The sequence below is a fragment of the Periplaneta americana genome, chromosome 15 (genome assembly GCF_040183065.1).
Source record: "Periplaneta americana isolate PAMFEO1 chromosome 15, P.americana_PAMFEO1_priV1, whole genome shotgun sequence".
Classification (NCBI taxonomy): domain Eukaryota; kingdom Metazoa; phylum Arthropoda; class Insecta; order Blattodea; family Blattidae; genus Periplaneta; species Periplaneta americana.
In genome coordinates this window covers 21,692,152-21,712,075 of record NC_091131.1, presented here as the reverse complement: position 1 = coordinate 21,712,075, position 19,924 = coordinate 21,692,152, and the positions used below count along the sequence as shown (strand labels likewise).

At 34.3% G+C, this 19,924-nt stretch overlaps 2 protein-coding genes across 5 annotated transcripts in view; one reads left to right on the top strand and one right to left on the bottom strand.

Annotated features, from left to right (window-relative positions):
• Positions 1-1,989: 1,989 nt before the first annotated feature.
• Positions 1,990-5,916, bottom strand: ND-SGDH (NADH dehydrogenase (ubiquinone) SGDH subunit). The gene is made up of 4 exons (XM_069846793.1): positions 5,758-5,916; positions 2,511-2,731; positions 2,307-2,413; positions 1,990-2,230 (listed from the first exon to the last, which is right to left on the bottom strand). The coding sequence occupies exons 1-4, from the start codon at positions 5,849-5,851 to the stop codon at positions 2,092-2,094; spliced, it is 561 nt and encodes a 186-aa protein (XP_069702894.1). The 5' UTR covers positions 5,852-5,916; the 3' UTR covers positions 1,990-2,091.
• A 138-nt stretch (positions 5,917-6,054) lies between these two features.
• The window catches only part of Pex5 (peroxin 5), a 53,640-nt gene continuing 39,770 nt past the window's right edge, over positions 6,055-19,924 (top strand). For 2 of the 4 annotated variants that reach the window (XM_069846790.1, XM_069846787.1), the window contains exons 1-3: positions 6,163-6,314; positions 6,652-6,812; positions 13,972-14,184. In XM_069846790.1, coding sequence (XP_069702891.1) covers positions 6,657-6,812; positions 13,972-14,184 — 369 coding nt within the window. In that variant the 5' untranslated portion in view covers positions 6,163-6,314; positions 6,652-6,656. Of the gene's footprint in view, positions 6,315-6,469; positions 6,489-6,651; positions 6,813-13,971; positions 14,185-19,924 lie in introns of those variants that run through there. The other 2 variants (XM_069846788.1, XM_069846789.1) reach the window with 2 other exon arrangements.

The window sequence follows — 19,924 nt, the reverse complement described above, 5'->3', positions numbered from 1 at the left end:
TAATAACCTAGAATTTAGCTGTAGCAATGTGGTGTCATAACTTGGGATTTGTTTACTTAACGTAATTAGATTTAATTTGATTAGTTTCGCAAGAATAATTGGACTTCCTATTATATCCTGTTATTTAAATATTTAATTTAGGGTTGATTTATTAACTCTTACTGTGCAAGATGCCCCTTATTTCAATAATTCTATATCATGCTAAATAGTCATTGTCTACGCTGAACTATTATCGTCATCCCTCATTTCTCATCGTAATGGCGTACCGACGTGACATGAGACAGCGAGTTATAGCTCTAGTTGAGGCTGGATATGGGGCTAGATCTGCTGGCCGTTTGATTGGTGATCCTGGAAGTACAGCCGCGAGGGGGTTCATTGTTACAAAATTCAGGGGAGGTCGAAAATCGCCCTATTCCTGGGCGTCTGCGGATTTCTTCATTGGAAGAGGATGCTCTCTTATTCGAGACAGTTCGACTGGACCCCTTTCGGACTGCTAACGAAATAAGAGCAGCATCTAACTTTCCTGGTTCTTCACAGACTGTGATCAGCAGGTTGAGGAACTGCGGTATTAGGAGCCGGAGGGCTGCGCAAATGGAAATATTGGGGGAAGCACAAGCTGTCAACCATCTTGCCTTCGCTACCAATCGAGTGGATTTCGATTGGAGAAATGTATGCTGGTATGTGGACAAGATTTTAAGTTAACGGGTCTCTTTTTGTTTTTTATGATTTTTGTTTCAGTAAGAATACTTTTAACTCCCAAGTAAGATTTATTTATTTTTTGACGAGGTTCAGCCCACTTGTAGACCAAAAAATTGGGCATAAATTATTCCATATTTTTCAACAAATTATACAGTCGAGGAACTCTGAACAAATTAATTACACCTCAATAAAAAAAAAAAGTTTTACCTGGGATCGAACACGAAACATTTCGGAACCGACACGCTACTATATGAGCTACCGAGACAAGACAGTGACAGCAGCAGTCCAGAATGTAGATCCGATAGCAGGCATTTGCCATTCGGTACAGAGAAGCAATGATATTTTGTTACCTGAGCTATGTTGTGAAATCGTGGCCTTAAATGGCTGTCTTCTTCGTGATCCTTATTCTGATCCTTGTCCTTGTTGTAATTCTTGTTCTATTTGTCATGGTACTTATCATTATACGTCGATATCGAGTGAACCACGCTGTAGAACTTTAACTTCCGACAACCAAGAATCGTCTCATTCTTTTTAAGGGTAACTGTACTTTTAAAACTACGATTTGTTTATGGCGATCGTGGGCGGCAATTATAAACGCCAGCAATGACTGTCAGGAAGGGTTTTTATCAGCGTACATAGCTGTCAATTCTCATTTGTTTTGCTGCCATAACTCGATTCAGTATTTCTACATAGCCTTCTCTAAATATCGATTATTGAACATGTATGCAGCAATGAATGAAAAGGATTTAATGTGTTGTCAGGCTTTTTTTCAAACTGTCCTACTTTTGAATATTTTGATCTGGTCACCCTAATCCAGGACAGTCCTGGGAAATTAGAACATCTGGCAACTTTGGTGGTAACTCTAGCTTGTCCATTAAGGAAGATGACTGATGAAGACTAGATTCTTTGGAAATATATATGGGTAACATGAATTGTAGATGATGAATTGAGGGGGTCAGTGCAACAGTGGTCTAAGCCACTTTTTTAATGTAGAAAAAAGCAAGTTAAAGTGTATATATATATATATATATATATATATATATATATATATATATATATATAATTTTTCCCCTAAAAATTATCACGCGCGCGCGTGTGTGTGTGTGAGATATTTTTAGGGGAAAAATTATAAGCTTCCTAACAAGCTATATAATGGTAGATTGGTCTAGTCCACTTCGTAGGAAGATAGTTGACGTCAAAATCAACAGAAGGCTCAATATTTCATTTTTCGCATTGAGGAGGGTTAGGCCACTGTTGCGCTGACCCCCTCAATTGCACCAATATAAATAGTAGTATTTCGTATATTTTATTTCCAACAATAGGTGGCTACACGTTTTAGAAATGAACAGGGCTAATTTTTGCAACGAAAGTGAAGATAAGAAAGAATTGCTATTAATCTCCACGAATAGATTCCAAGTACTCAGCAGCTTCTTTGGCTACCCGGTGGTAATTTGCAGTGAATGGACGAGTGTAGTAACCTTGGTAATCATGTCGCTCTGCCATCTTCGCGCGGATTTTATTCTCCAGCAGTCTGAAAAGAGAACAACATTGTCAGTTTACAAACGTCTACTTCTGAAAGCTTTATTCTTCTTGTGTTTAAAGCATACCTTATCTTTGCCTTCTCATCCTCTTCATAAATTTGATGGAGGAACTTTTCATATTCCTGTTGTGGACTTGGCAGAAGATAGCGAGCAATGAAACGTGTAATTGGATTCTGCAACAATATAAAACGTATTATACATGCTATTCTTTGACAATAAGTGGCTATTCGTATGGTATTTATTGTAACCTCTTGTCTTCACAATACAAACCCTGTGATATTCCCAATGTTTGGGTTCATATCCCTCGGGAATTTCTGACAGCTTGGCAGGGCCAACAAATACATTTGCGTAGAAGACGACCAATCCAACAGGTATGAGGCCAATCATAAAATAGTAATGTGCCAGATCTTTAAACTTGTGCCATTGCCATCTGGATGGTGTGAGTGGCAAAATTCGGGGACCGTGACCACCACTCATCATCCGTTGCTGAGCTGTTTAAAGAAAAAAAAAAAACACTTCAAACTATTTACAGTCACAGTGGTACATTAAATATCATACTATTTTAACCCTTGGCAATATGGGCGGGGTCCATTTTATACGTAATACCCACTTAGCTTATAGAGTGTGCATTTCAGGTCAGCTTGCAGAGGGTTAAACTGGCAATTAAGGGCATCTGTAGTGGGGGGAGCAGACAGTGCGGAAGTTATCCCTCACTACTTGAGGGTTTTTTTTCTATTTTTATGCCTTAAAGTTGATTATTTTAATGGCCATATAGGGTCACAACTTACAAGTTCTAATTTTATCTGCGTACATTTGAAGGGTTAACAGAAACAAATAAAATCATAGATATAATTTCTTAGAGCTTAATATTGGCACACACACCTTCCGAAAAACCCACTTCAGATAGATATAATTCAATCAAAAATAGACCTCCTAGAACAAATAAAAAATAAACACAGTAAAGAAAATTTAAAACAATTGGTCCTTGAAACCGTCAACATCAGATATCCGGAAGACTATTGGATAAGAATTTATACCGATGGCTCGAAAACAGACCCTCAAGGAAATGTAGGAGCTGGTATTTTTAGTAATCTATTTTGCGTCTATCTCCCAGTTGGTTATAATCTATCTGCCTATGATGGAGAAATTGAAGCTATGCATGTTGCCTTAAATCAACTTTTATTCCATATGGATAAATTCACAAACGCAGTCATCCTCTCGGACTCAAAAGCAACCATTTTGTCCATAAATAAAACTGACCACCCCTACACAGAACAAATCAATAATTGTCAAAAAATACTTGCAACTTTGAAAGAACATGGCAAAACAGTTGTGTTACAATGGATCCCAGGACATTGTAAGCTACATGGGAATGAACAGGCTGACACATTAGCTAAGAAGGGTGCCAATCTCAAAATAAACCCACGGAAACCTTTGTCATTTAGCTCATTAAAACAATATATCAAGCAACTACAAAAAAATAATCACCAACAGGAACTGGACATAAACATTTCGCAACAACGTAGGAAATTATTGAAGGATATACCTCCTGAACCCAGAAGACTGGCAGTTGCAAGCTTTTGTCTTAACACTGAACATGACATCCTGGGTAAACACCTCAATCGTCTTGGCATCCTTCCATCAGCATCCTGCATTTTGTGCCATCAACAGGAAGACATGGATAGACAATATCTTGCAAAATGCCCTGCTCTGAAATCCTCCAAGGAAGTCGACCGCTACTGGGAAGCCAGAGCCCGAATGTTTTTAATTACTTAATCCGTAGTTTTGTTCACTACTTTCTTGTTTTTCCCTCAGTCAATGATAGTAAATATCATGTACTAGCCATAAGACAAATAAATAAATATTGGCACACACAAGTGCAATATCTGATTTGTTGTCTAAATTAGGAGACTGTGATCTAAGAACCACATCTGACGAGATTCTATGCAGGGGATAAACGATATAAACTGCCAGAAAATACTAGTGGTGGTAGAGCATGAATAACTGAAGAAAGAAGTCAAATTTTTCTGTAACTGTCAAGGTTTTCCCAGAAAAAAAAAAATGTTTTGTGAGTCTTTCCTGAAAAAGAGAATAGACAGTCATTACTTACTTTGCCTGATATGTACGGCTGAAGCAGTCGTTTGTTATTGTTGTGTATTGGTATGTGTTGGGTGCAAGGTCATTGGCAATACCACTCACGTTCAGTCAAAATGTAAACAAATATTAGATCACTATCAATCTTAAAGGGGAAAAGGATCTGGCCACCCTACTCCATTATCTCTTGGCTTAGTTGCCTCATGAGCGATGTCTTATTGGTGTCACTTGTGAGGTTCAAAACTGTCTTCGGATAGTTGACTAAACAAAGCAATCAATCTTAAAAACGTGGTATTTTACAAATTAAAAATAAAATCATAAGAAATACTTAAATTTCACTAGATATTTTTTTCAGTAAACCGATAAGTACTGTCTCTGTAATGTTGGCAGTTTATATTCTGCGTAGAGAGTAGAACAATGCATTTAGCCATTTAAACATTGGAAACTTTTTTGCAAAATAATTTTAGTTTTGTGGCTTACTGTACGACCTGGTCAAACTCATTGTTGGTGATTTGACCATAAGGTAAGTTATGCTCGAGTTGTAGATCATTTTTAAGTTCGTTATTTCCTTCACTCTCTTGGGAACAGGCAATAAAGCCTAATATATTAATGACGATTATTATTCCCTATGGATTTGCGAAAATAATTTCATGTTGCAAATCTTATCTAGTACTACTTAGTAATGTTGAAAATATACGATTATCAGTTCCTCCATTAGGTAAGAAACAGAAGAAAGTATTAAGTTCGCGAAGCAAATCTGTGCATGAGCAATTGAATGAAAGCTATAGCATGATAATCCAGACCAGTAAATTGAAACTTAAATACATATCTTAAGAATTGCGCAAGTTAGTTGGTGGTGGGATGCAAATTTTTTTTGGATCCGTGGGCATAACGCCACCTAAATTCGAAGCTGATATTATTTAACATATTTTATTATTATTAAATTATGTTTTATTTAACGACGCTCGCAACTGCTGAGGTTATATCAGCATTAAGCACACTTAAATGCCATCGATCTGGGCAGAGATCGAACTCGCAACCTCATGCAAATAAGGAAATAATAACATGTTTGCTCTGCATCATTTATGTTTCTGTAGTTTTCTTAATCGTTTAAACAAAAATTATTCTGCGGGCACCCTCTTCCGCTTGCTTTATTTTGTACATGTTGTCATCCTACTCCTGGACCAACTTTTATGACTTCTCACTTTGAGATAATAGCCAATATCCCAGATTTAATTTCAAATTGGTAACAACTCAATACTCCTTGTGCAATAAATGTCAACTAATCCATATAATTACTAATTACTGTATAGAAAATAGTAATTTCTGTACCAGTTTTTCCAAATAACGTTTACATTTGTGGTACCATACAATATTATCAAAATATAACCACAACGACATTTAGTAAGATCACATATCTTACCAGATATAACATTGAAACGGCATATTTGGGAGCCTACAGCGAACTTTGAAGGGCTACCCCTAATTAATACTTGCAATGAACTCCAACCAGCCATCTTTATAACCTTCCCCTACCACTATTTACAGCTGTTGATCCAAGAGGCATCAGAGTTAGCCACCATCGTGAGTCCTCATTTCCCTGAGGTAATCAGTATGAGAAACATTCAAGAACAAAAGTTCTGTAGCAATTGTGACAAAATCTATTGCTTTAATATAATTCTGTAAGTTAAATGTAAAATTGGAATTTCATAACTCATCGTACTTAGTATTCATATGGTGCTGTAATTTAATTTATTGTAGTTTAAATACTAACATTTTTATTAATAGATATCCATGTGTTGACCATTTCTTGCTAGGAACCATGGATTGATATCTTTCCAGCAGTGATTATACGATTTTCAGGCTAAGCAAAAGTGTAAGCATCGTAGAGACAAAAATAAACAATAGTTGCGAATAATTAAATATGTCTGCATAAAATACTTTCGTCATTTTTACTTTGAGTTCATTGTATCAAAATAGGTATATATTTCTGGAGCAAATATGACATTCGTGTAACAAATGAATGAACGTTACTGACAGATACGTGCATGTACACTGTTTCGATTTTAAGATAAAATATACATGTGATTTAGGTTCATCATAATATCTTGTATGTCTAGTGTCAGAGGTCATGTTATTTACTGTGTATTAGTGGTATGGTAATTATTTGCTAATTAGTAACATACAGAAAATGTGTGATTAGAATTCGTAATGCTGTGGCACATTAATGTGAAGACATCTTTTGCTTTCAAAATGCTGAAGCAATTGATGTTGGTGTGATTTATAGCTTGTCATCGTAAATTCAATGTTGTTTCAGATACAATGGCACTACGTGACTTGGTAGAAGGTGACTGCGGTGGGACGAACTCCTTAGTTCGTCTCACATCACATTTTGTGCAAGATCGAGGTCTGAAGGAGGAAGGGCTTCGTCATCCTTTCCCACATGGTGATGGCTTTTCAAATACAGATTCAGATCAGGTATTAAAACCTTTAAGACAGTGTATTTGTATTTATACTATGTTTAATATTGTTAAATACAATAAATAAGAGAGTGGAGTTGATGGTTTTGAAGCACACTAACCCTTAATTCTATTTTGGTGTTCTGCATTCATATTACTGTAAGCTGACATTCCTATTGGTTGTGACGATAAGGGGCATTGTGAATTGGTTAGTGCTGTTCAAGAACAACGTTCTTTTACAGTGATACGTATACAATTATTGTTCGGTACAGTAGTTATGTTGAATGGCTACACTTCATTCTATCCATGTATTTAGAAAGAACAGGTGAAGACAGGAGAAAATAATTTAAAGTTGATGTTTAAGTTAAGGGCGTTGTTTATACGCAGGCTTTAATCTAAATTAGTACACGAGACAAAGACATAATACAAGAGGGAAGAATAATTGTACTTTTATAACTAGGCAGGAATTCATTGAAATGTAAATGCAGGAAAATATGGAGAAAGATCTTATTTTGCTCCTGAAGAGATAAAGTTGTATTAACACGTTTCATGGATTGTTATAAGTAACACTGCCAATTTTATAGAGTTTAAAAATACCTAATATAACGTTAGAACCTATTTTAGCTGTTTAATTTTTTTTTTTCTTTCTTTATAAGTATGAAAATCAACTCGCTTTATCTTAATGAAAAGGCAGGAATTTTCTCGTTGGAAGATGAGGCAACTTGGATTTTCTTAAGAATGACTTCACTCACATAGCAATGACTTACATGAAGTCACATTGATTGCTGTAATTGCTTCTTTGGAAACTGCAGGGAAACCAATTTATGAGCAACTTCACCTTCGAGCTCATGATAAGGGAAAACTTTGTTCAACGTCCAAGCCAGTTGAAGAAAAAGTACGCGAAAAACTAAAAAATGTTCTCCAGAAGAATCCTGGACTTGTGATCTCAATGCATCAGCAAATGTTTTGTTAGAGAAGTGTAATTAAATGAGAAAATGTGACTTTCCAGTGCAAGCAATTCCAAAATTGTAGTATGTTCTTCCCACTACATCAGTAAACATAAAACATTCTTTTTTTTTTTTTTTTTTTTTTTTGGCATATAATCTCGTGAAACAAAAAGTGAAAATTGTTTCTTGAAAATTTGGAAAAGTTACTAATTTTGTATTGCGAATGTAATTATAAAAAATAGCCTACATGTACTTAAAATCAATTAATCTTAATGTACATTAAAGGAATAAATTAATACTTCAATTTTATTGCGTAGTTACATTCCATTTTAGTATAATTCCATGTAGATAGCTAGTGAAATATACCTACTATTGTTTTAAAACAATTTCCAAAGAATAAGATTTTTATAGACGTTTAATATTTTTCATTTTTCATTCATAGTGCTCTGCCCAAGGGCGGGTCTTTCACTGCAAACCCACCATTCTCAGTCTTTCCTATTTCCTGCCTTCCTCTTTGTCTCTTCATATGAACCATATACTTATCTTAATGTCGTGATATTTAGTAATCAACTAATAAATAGTAGTTATAAGAAATATTTATTAATTTTGAGTAAGCTGTGATGAAATGTCAGTTAGGATATGATTTTGAGTCTGTTTTTAAATTTTAGAGCCCATTTCATAGTTTTATTGAGCCTATATTAGGCTCCTAAAAGCTAATTTTTAGAGTCTGAAAATCCGATGTCTGGTATTAGTGGAGTGATATGTGAAGAATTCTTTCGAATGTTACACTTTAACTTTCATATCGTATAATTTTATTACACACTGAATATTGATTGTGAACTGTATTTCCGAAATGTTAACACTAGCCCATTAGAATCCTTAACAGTTAATACTATGTGGGTGAAGTTAATTGATTGTGTTACTTCTTGTGTGAAGTTAATATTGAACTGTTTTTATATATAAACCAATTGACCGAACTTAAGTGTTGTTAAAAATATTGTAATAACAGAATATTGTGAACATGTTTCACTGTGAGTTAAAAACGAACCTTTTTCTTTAATGAGTTCCATTTTGACATTTGTATCACTTTTAAATACATGTTGTTTCTCTTAAATTGGAAAATAATATTGGCATTATTACACTGCAAGAGTAACTATTTTATATGCCTATGTACAGAATTAGGCGGCCGGGTAGCTCAGTTGGTAGAGCAGCTGGCTACGGACTGGAAGATCCGGGGTTCGATCCCAGGTGGCGACAGGATTTTTTCTCGTTGCCAAACTTTCAGAACGGCCCCGAGGTTCACTCAGCCTCCTATAAAATTGAGTACCGGGTCTTTCCCAGGGGTAAAAGGCGGCCAGAGCGTGGTGCCGACCACACCACCTCATTCTAGTGCCGAGGTCATGGAAAGCATGGGGCTCTACCTCCATGTCCCCCAAGTGCCTTCATGGCATGTTACGGGGATACCTTTACCTTTACCTTTACCTTTTTATGTACAGAATTAAAAACTCATTTGTACAACATAAAGATGTCCTACATCTTGAGATTATAAAGAATGGTTTTGTGAAAGATCCAAAAAACGAAAGTGTAGGCCCATATATTCCTATTTCGGTCGTCATTTGTAAATGATTTCGTTTCTGTGCATCTTTCGAATGATAGTGAAGAAAAAATAAACTAGAAATATTACTATTTGTAACATGATACAAGAACAGAATTATTTCGGAATATTAAAATGTATATTACAAAAAGTTACAGTTATCAACTTTGTGACACTAATTTGTTTTCGTAGTATTTGTAATATGTAGGTACTTTTCTTAATTCTTTTTTTTTATTATTCAATTTAATGAAACCTATTTCACCCTGAGGTACATTAGGGTTATAGTTGGCATCAAAATACATATTTTATAACCAATAAACAATAGTAAAGTTATAATATAAAATAGTAGTCACAGTTACAATTAACATGAATTATGTAGAAGAATGCACCTTAATGAAAGAATGGCTCCTGTTAGTCTAAAGATTAATGCAAAAGATGTACAAGAATGTCTAACCGTTTCAGAGTAAATACACGACCTAAAAAGATAATAGTAGATTAATATAACAAAGTTTGACTTTCACTTTCAAATTAATACTTAATTCATGAACAATGGGACAGTTAAGAGTAATAAAGGGATATTACAAGCAATGATTTACGGTTACAAGTTACATATGTGATTCAGGAACAAGTACAATAATTAAAATATAGCACAAGTAATGACTTACAACTAACGAATAACGAAATTCTTGAAGGGCAATAGCCTATGTAATGGTAGGGGCAATACAAAAGATTTAAAAACAAATGTAAACAGTAAAGGAATAGTAGAAAAATTGACTTAAAATTACAAGTTAAACACATTCTTTTGAAAGCAATAGGTAACAACAAAGAGATGATAATAACAATACACTGACTGTAGTTACAGATTAAACACATTATTTTAAAAACAAACACGCAAAGGATCAATAGCTATTTTCAGGCATTATATACACGGACCATGACTTTAATTCACATCTTCTTGACGTTACTTCGTATATTATTTTGTGTTTCAATCTATTTCAATTTGTTATTTTTCACTGTAACAAAACAAATATGTTTCATAAAGCCTCAAGGCATTTTTCTATATTCTTAATTCTTTAAACTTTCTGCTAGACTGTTGAAACAAGTACTGTAATTGATGTAGAAAAGGTGTAATATGATGTCTTGTGTGTTGACAGTGACAAAATCTATAATAAGAGCTTTCAAATTGCATTGTTTTAAGGTAACCTAATATTTATTTATGTGTAAAGATAGGTAAGACACCTGAACATAAATTGTATGCATTTACTGTGGATAATTTCTGAATAATATTTTTACACAAAAAGAAAATCTTTATATTTAGTTAATACTTATAATATATATTTTATTTTCTGTTTTCAGTTCTTTTAATATTCTTAGATAAAATTGTAATATATATATATATATATATATATATATATATATATATATATATATTATTGTGTTATTATACTCAGTGTATAACTTTTGTGTTGTCCTTGAGAAAATGTGGGAAGTGCGTGATGTAATATGTACATAATGTATATGGTGCAACGAGTGTGGCACTATCTAATACAAACATGCTGACTACAGCTTTCTGTAATGATATTACTGATGTGAAGTAGTTTGTAACTTTACATAATATATGGCTGTTACTATGAATAATCAGCTTTGAAATTTAGATTGCTGCAAGCCACGAAAATATTCTCATTATAAAATACCTTCAAAAGATTGAAATAATGTTACAAAACATTAACACATTTTTCTTTTTCTGTTTTCAAGCATGTTTTGTTTTCGTTATAACGTGCAATTTAGATACATATTTCAACAATTTTTCTATTCTATGGAACCATAAAAGTTAATGATACTATTTATCAGTTATGTATATAACACTCCAATAGATTTATCCAATTTATGTTCAAATTGTATCAGTGACTTAATACACATTCAAAACTAGTTCCTGCTACATGCTACTTAGTTGAAATATTGTTTTCGTTTACAGAAGAAATTTACTAAGAAAAACATGTGAAATTTTAAACTCTGTATTGAAGTGTGAACAGACGTTTTATGTAGGACATATTGTAAGTAAATAATTAACCATGAAAAACTTCATAGGCATTTTATTTTTAGGGTTATACTTCATAACGCATTCTGTCACACAGGGTCATTCACAGGTGTATCATTAACCTGTTCGCTGACGTATTTTGAGCAAAGATTAGCATTTTCTTTATTCCACTTTGCTGTTTTCTCTGAAGACACATAATTCAAGCAAGAAATTTCATTAAAAGTCAAGTCATCTACGTTTGAAGAAAAATAATAGACTGTCTCTTGAAATTTTTCTCTTTCTGGAGGATACCTCAGCAAAATACATTCACCATTCACTGAGATATTCAACGTAATTTTCAATTATAATAATTAACACAGAAAATCAAGATTTTTTTTTTATTAATTCGTTTTAGAGTTGTTTTTAGTGATTGGTTAAATTTTTTTATTTTTACTTACTTCTGGTTTAACAATATAATAATTCTTTATCTGTTCTATTTAGAATATTACTCACTTCTATTCCAAAATATCTGAAAACTCGCTTTGAATGCCTTACAACATTGCAGAATCAACATCAGGCTTTATTATCCAATCCTTGTCACTGTACCTCTTTCTATTCATTCTCTTTCACTGTGTCAGTTTGTCGCCTATGAAACTCCTTACCTCGTCATGTCAGGGATTGCTGAACAGTTAATCAATTTAAATTAAAAATTAAGAATTATTACATACTTTTACATGAAATTGATTCGTGATTGTTAGCTGATTTTTATAGGTTATATAAATTGTAATTTAGGCCTATCATAAAATAGAATTAGGATATAAATTGTAATTACTTAATTACGTATCATGTTTAGTCAATATTTCATGATATGTAAGCTCCTTAATGTGCATGATAACGATTTTATATTTAAATATCACCATTAATTTTACCATAAAATTTACATAGTCTTACGTTAAGAAGTGTTAAAATTGTTAAAAAGGGCATATACCTTCGACAGACGGCCCGTTTCAACGCTATATCACGTCATCCTCAGTGTCTCTTGAACCACTGGTGATCTTGACTCTATGATGTGTATTTGTCGATGGTAGGGGTGGGGGTGTGTTGTTCCTATGGTGGGGGCCGGCTGTTTGTGTGTTATGATGTATTATGACGTCGAATAATGTGTGTGTATTGAACTGCAATTGTGTGTTAAGTATATATTGTGGGTATGCTATTGTATTCTTATATATTTCGTACTGTTCTAGGATGTTTAACTGTGAACTTTTTGGTGTGATGTGTAAAATTTCCATATCTGTTTCTGTATTATTGTAGTCATGATTATTGTTGTTAACACACAATTGCAGTTCAATACATACACATTATTCGACGTCATAATACATCATAACACACAAACAGCCAACCCCCACCATAGGAACAACACACCCCCACCCCTACCATCGACAAATGCACATCGTAGAGTCAAGATCTCCAGTGGTTCAAGAAACACTGAAGATGACGTGACATAGCGTTGAAACGGGCCGTCTTTCGAAGGTATATGCCTTTTTTAACAATTTCAACACTTTTTTAACGTAAGACTAAATTTTATGGTTTTAACAAAGTGTTAACAAGAACTTTAATCAATGATTAATTTTACTACTTTTGCTATTGCTATTGTTTCAATGTATATTTCACTTTTAGTAGTGTGAAAGGGAAGGCCTCATGGCCTTAACTCTACCAGAATAATTAAATAAATAAATAGAAATATTTAGGGCTGGTTTGGGGCCTAATTTTGAATATGATTTAAAAAATATTATTGCTTTGGGACTAAATGACACTCGGGAGGAAATTAAACGCAGAATAAATATGGGAAATGCCTGTTATTATTCGGTTGAGAAGCTTTTGTCATCTAGTCTTCTGTCATCTGAAAGTTAGAATTTATAAAACAGTTATATTACCGGTTGTTCTGTATGGTTGTGAAACTTGGACTCTCACTTTGAGAGAGGAACAAAGATTAAGGGTGTTTGAGAATAAGGTTCTTAGGAAAATATTTGGGGCTAAGCGGGATGAAGTTACAGGAGGATGGAGAAAGTTACACAACACAGAGCTGCACGCATTGTATACTTCACCTGACATAATTAGGAACATAAAATCCAGACGTTTGAGATGGGCAGGACATGTAGCACGTATGGGCGAATCCAGAAATGCATATAGAGTGTTAGTTGGGAGGCCGGAGGGAAAAAGACCTTTGGGGAGGCCGAGACGTAGATGGGAAGATAATATTAAAATGGATTTGAGGGAGGTAGGATATGATGGTAGAGACTGGATTAATCTTGCACAGGATCGGGACCAATGGCGGGCTTATGTGAGGGCGGCAATGAACCTCCGGGTTCCTTAAAAGCCAGTAAGTAAGTAAGTAAGTATTGCTTTGGGAAATCTGGGGACGAATTTTGTTTTGGGACAAAAAGAAAAATTCGGGAACTGTCCCTGGGAAACAGGGAAATGTGGTAACCTTATGATACAGTTTTCTTTTAACATTAGTTAATAAATCTAAATAACTGGTGTTTAGTTATAACTGACGGAGATGCTTTTGATTCTGTGGATAATAAGGAGTTTTGAACAGTAGTCTGTCTTTTCTTTTCAGCTGGTCCAGCAGTTCCTGGAGGAAACTCTGGGACCATCACCGCAGACGTTTCGCATGGACTCATTATTACAGGAAATGCGTGAAATCGAATCTGCAGTCACCTTGCATGCTCCTGTGCCAGCTCCTGGCGTGGCAGCCCTAGCCCGGGATGGTCTTGCGCCCGAGGACTCCATATGGGCTGAACAGTACCTTGAGTCTGGGAAGCATTTTGATGTGAGCAATTCAGTCACAGAGTATATCTGGAGTGTCTGTAAGCTTGCATGGAGTCCCTTTACTCGGATTTAAGTTTGTCTGTATTCAAAGTGTTTTGACTGAGGCAAAATGATCCATGCTCTGATATAAGTAGTAAAAAGTTTAGGTGATTGTTTATAAATTGGGTTCTTTAAGACTAACTCACGTGCTACCATCCCAGCACACTGAAAATAACTAACATAAACTTGGAAATTGTACCTGTTCATCGATACACAGTATGTGCGTGGAGAGTATTTATTTATTTCATCAATCTTTGTTCACGTCATGGCGGATTAGATGTATTCCAGTTCTTAATCCGCCATCACTCTCAATACAAATATAACAAAAACTAATACATATTGTACCTATAAGTATCCTCTGTTTCCAATAATAATAATAATAATAATAATAATAAACTAATAAATATATCTCTTGTATTTAAAACTCCTACTTTAGCTTTTTCACTTTTTATGCTCAATCTCTTAAGAATTATTCTGCTATAGTCCCGTCGCTCTAATTTCCGGCAGCCAATCGCGTTGCAGATCGGCTACATTTAAACGTGTGCGTCTTGTGATTCGCTGATTCATTTCTTAAGGCTCGATAAATACTTAATATAATCGCCCGCCATTTTAACTCTTTTGTTGGCGTTCGCAGAAAGCACACGAAGACGTTATTTGCCGCTCAATTATTTGCTCAATTACATTGCGTTTGATTTATTATCATAGGAGTTACGACATGATAATGTTTAACGGTGTTGCAAATAGATTCCTCGGCAACGTAAGAACAAAAATGGCGAATGATACTACCTACCTAGACTTTATAGAGCCTTCACTTTCTAAGACGTAAGCAAAGAGCAGAGTCCCGCCAGAAATAACAGCGTCGGGACTATAACTTCATTGACTATTCTTCATAGTTTCTTATCGTGTGACTATTCAACATTTATAATTCCATCTCCGTTAGAGCTTTGACTTTTTCTTCCCATCTAATTTTGACTCTAAAAAGAAATTTTCCTAATTTATGCAGATTGCTGGCATTTAGGTGACCATTCATTTTTTTATAAGCTACTATAGCGTTTATTTGTAGAAACTTTTTATCCATCCAACTGTGTCTCAAATCATTCGTTGCCTGGCACTTTAGCGCAATATGCGTTGCGTCTTCAGCTAGTCCACACAAAGGACATTTATCCTTCTCTACGTTCCCTCTCTTATTCTTGAGTCTCCAGATACCTAATCTCCACCATGCCATTCCTGTTCTCTCTTCCCTTGAATTTAGTCTAACATATTCTTCCTGTTCCCAAAACTGCTTAACCTTCCTATAGTAGCATGGAGTGTATTTTTGATGTTTGACGTTGAAATGACAATATTTCTCCTGGAAAGGCAGGAACATGCTGATAAAAACACTTTTATAACTGATACTTTGTTAATTCTTTGGTCGTTAGGAATGATCGTTCGGAGGCATATAGCTAAGCCAAACGACCTCAGAATTAAATAAACATGTAATTTCATTTTGTATGATTTTTCCGATAAGCAAGTAGTAATAATATCGGAAAAATCATACAAAATGAAATTACTAAACGCTAGTCAAGCTAAACTACTCAATTCTTTTGTGCATACAAAAGTGTAAATACTTAAAACCAACACCAACATTTGGTTTAATACATAATGCCTAACAAATAGAGTCACACCAAAATACGCCATGACAAAGAACAAGCACTACTCATACCCTGCTCGGAAATCTAACATGCAATACCAACAGTTACGTGTGCGTAATGAAATTAAGTTTTTACATAGAAAGAAAGAATACCTAAATAGAAAATTATACGACATACACTTACAATTGGCAACTTACTTCAACCAAACATGGAACCTAATTTATATGAGTAAAACTGAGAAAATTAGTAACGTAATGAAACTCAAATACGAAACACTAAAGAAGAAACTAAATACCCTGATAAGTAATCAATCACAACAGCGAACCAACAATAATAGCACAACACAAGATAACAAAATAATAAATTTAACAAACATTCAACTAAATAACCAAGAATTAGACATACTCAAAAATGGTTACAAACACAACTTTCCCCCAAGCAACATACATAACATAGTTGATACACTAGCAATTGAAACTCAGCACATAATGTCACAAAGTAATCATGAAAACAAAGAATTTTTACACTACAGCGCAGCTAAAATAATAGAGAAGTACATTACAGACCCCAACACTAAAAAAGAACTTAAAATAGCCAAAACACAACAACATGAAATAAAGAAATTGAAACAAAAATTTGAAGACAATAATGTAACAAAAAACTAGATAAGCATAGACGGTTCATTTCAATTTAATATATTATTATAAATAAACATGGATATAAAGCTCTAATCTTTGTTGTGGTGATTGTTAATACTATGTATAGGGAGGATAATAATAGTTAGATATTAGAGTAATTTGAAGAGTGGTCGTTAACAGCATTCAATTCATAGCTTACAGACTGTAAAATAATTAATCTGTTTATACCGAAAACATGGGTTGGGTAAACGGTTGAATTTATATTGGGAAGATATCATTTTGTGGCAGACTTTCTCGGTATATTCCTTTTTCCCATGCCAACATTTCACCATATTTCCATTCACCATCATCCATGAAAGAAATAGATGAGCAATTTAGTACTGCCACTGTGATGTGCCCACAGATCTGATGATCAACAGAGGTGCAACAATTACCCACCCATGAGAAATATCCAACAATCTAGGGGTAAGTAGGGAGCATGTACACACACTTACAAAAACAAATTAACGTTAAAGTGAACTGTGTTCAAGAGAAGTCACTGACTTAGCTTTTCTTCATGTCAAAATAGCAATTAAATATTCCTGCAGAACGGTTTTATAGCCTATCTTGTTTTACTCATGGCTTAGTAAGTATGGTATCTTACCACCAAACAAAATGGGGTTCGATTCCTTTCAGATCGTTTGGTTTGTGTTGGATGTAGTGGTGATAGTCCAGTTTTTCTTCCATTTCTCTCTAGATTTTTCTGTCTCTTATTCTAATCTCATTCAGTTTTTTTTTTTTTTTTCATCACTGTATCACACTACCAAAACCTCTACTAGTGACTCGTGCATGAAAGCAGCGTGTGATGCAATTTTTTAAAATTAGATTCTGCATCTTTCGAAAATGTTGTAGATGCAATGTAACAGTTATCATACAGTTAACAGTTATTTATTTCATGCTATGGTTATTCTAGGAAACTAAGATCACAGAATGACCATATAAAGGACAGTATTATACCATTCCAGGAGCGGATTTGGATTTATTAATAGTAACTTCATTCATAGTTTTCTGCCCAAGGGCAGGTCTTTCACTGCAAACCCAGCATTCTCCCATCTTCCCTATTTTCTGCCTTCCCCTTAATCTCCACATACGATCCATATGTCTTAATGTCGTCTATCATCTGATATCTTCTTCTAAATCAGTGACTCATTAATTCCTTTTTATTAATAGTGGAGGTAATAATAATAACAACAATAATAATAATACAAAAATGCAGTATTATATCGCCTGTACAGTGAGATTATTCGCAGATGACTGTATCATATATAGGGAAATAAAAAGCCATGATTGGGTGATGGCCAACAAAATGAAAATAAATTCTCTAAAGAGCAAAGCCATTAGCTTTACAAGAAAAAGAAATAAAATAATCGCATCGTATAATATGTTAGGGGGTGAAACCATTCCAGAAGTTAACAAATGTAAATACCTCGGAATAACATTTAGCAGCGATCTCGGCTGGGGGGAACACGTTACAGACACAGCGGGAAAAGCATGGAGAGCGTTACACTTTGTGATGAGGGTACTATGAAAAGGCTCTGATAAATCCAAAGAGATTGCATATAAATCACTAGTACGTCCAGTAATGGAATATGGTGCAGCATGTTGGGATCCTTACAGATTAGAACATATAAAGACACTGGAAAAGATTCAAAAGCGGGCTCTCAAGTGTTGTCATAATAATTCACCATTAAAATGGGACACACTCACGGACCGGAGAACGCGAATTCGATTATGCGCAATGTTCAAAACATACAGAGGTGAGCCTGAGGAAGTGTGTTGTGTAAGTGAAGTGTCTAGTGTCAGTGAAGTCTATTGTGTAAGTGAAGTGTGTTGGTTTCAGTGAAGTGGCTATGCAAAGTTTTTGAACAGTGAAATGGTTAGAAGTATTAGTGAAATCAGGTAGAATCAGTGCAGTGAGTGAGTTGACAGCGAAATAAGTGTAGTGCCGAAAGGCACTTGTGTAGGTATGGACCTGTCACACTCATGGGTCTTAGTTCGAACTTAGGGTTAAAATATAAATTAGATTTACTTTATTATTATTATTATTATTATTATTATTATTATTATTATTATTATTATTATTATTATTATTATTAATTGTTTTTTATTAGTTGTGTTTATTATTAATTGTCATTATTGAGTGTAATTAGTTACCATTGCCATTGCCCATTTGCAGTGTGAATAAATACACACATACATACAATATGGACTCCTTTAAGTCAGAAGTACATTGTAGTAAAACTTCATTTATACATTTCTAAGTTAGGTATACCTATGTTTCTTTTCTGAAGTCCTGGCAAAATTCTTATACTTTCCATGTTAATTTATTTTTGTTATAAGTTACGTTCTTAGTTTACATGCTTTTCACATTTATACAGTCATATTTAAACCCTGGGAGATATGTGTTCTAATTAAATTTTGCTCGAAATAAGGTTTTCTGTGAAAATATAAGAATGCGAAAATACTGTCGGGGGGGGGGGGGGGAGAGGGATTTTTGTGTATGTGTGCGTGTGTGTGTTTATAAAAAAGAGGACAACTTTGTGGGTTTGAAATAGTGATTTCGTAATTTATATTAACTGAAATTTTTGTATCTTTGCAAATACTAAATACTGATTGTATTACTTGATTTGGAACATTATCTTCTTTTAATACCGAATAACTTATCTCTATTTAATCTGTAGAAAGCTTTTACATAATCTATGAAAGCGAGATGTATTTTAATTTCAAATTATGTGCCAGAATTGAGTAATTCTAACATACCTATTGATTCAGATATACAAGTGGAACCAAATACGTCAAATTCACAGCAACCAGTAAAGTTAATTGAAATAATCCATTGAAACAACCTGAAGATAAATCGCAAACAGTAATAATTAAGGAAACACCTGAAGAATTATGTACTCTTGTATCACAAGCTATTTCATTTCTTCGATCTTCTGGTAATTTCATATAAGTATATTGAGTATATATTTCTTAGTGGATTTTTACCGAATTGCTTAAAAAAAATGCTGTGAAATTCAAGAAACAATGAATTATATGATGATTGAGATCTGAAATTCATGTAGCACTCTTAGGCCCATTGTCCTTGTGACATAGACATCTAAGAGTAGGGGAGAGTCGGGTAGTATCAGACATCGGGTAATATCGGACAGTGAGTTTCTTTCATCTACCACACGATGATAGTACCTGATTGATATGGTTACGTTTCTGTGATGTCGCATAGAGAAACGTAACCATGTCATTCAGGTACAACCGTATGGTGGTAGATGAAAGAAATGCACTGTCTGATATTAAACGATGTCCGATACTACCCGACTCTCCCCTATGTCAGCTGTTAATTTCAGTGTCGAAATCTTGAAACAAACATTACAGTCCATTGAAACATGTATAAAAT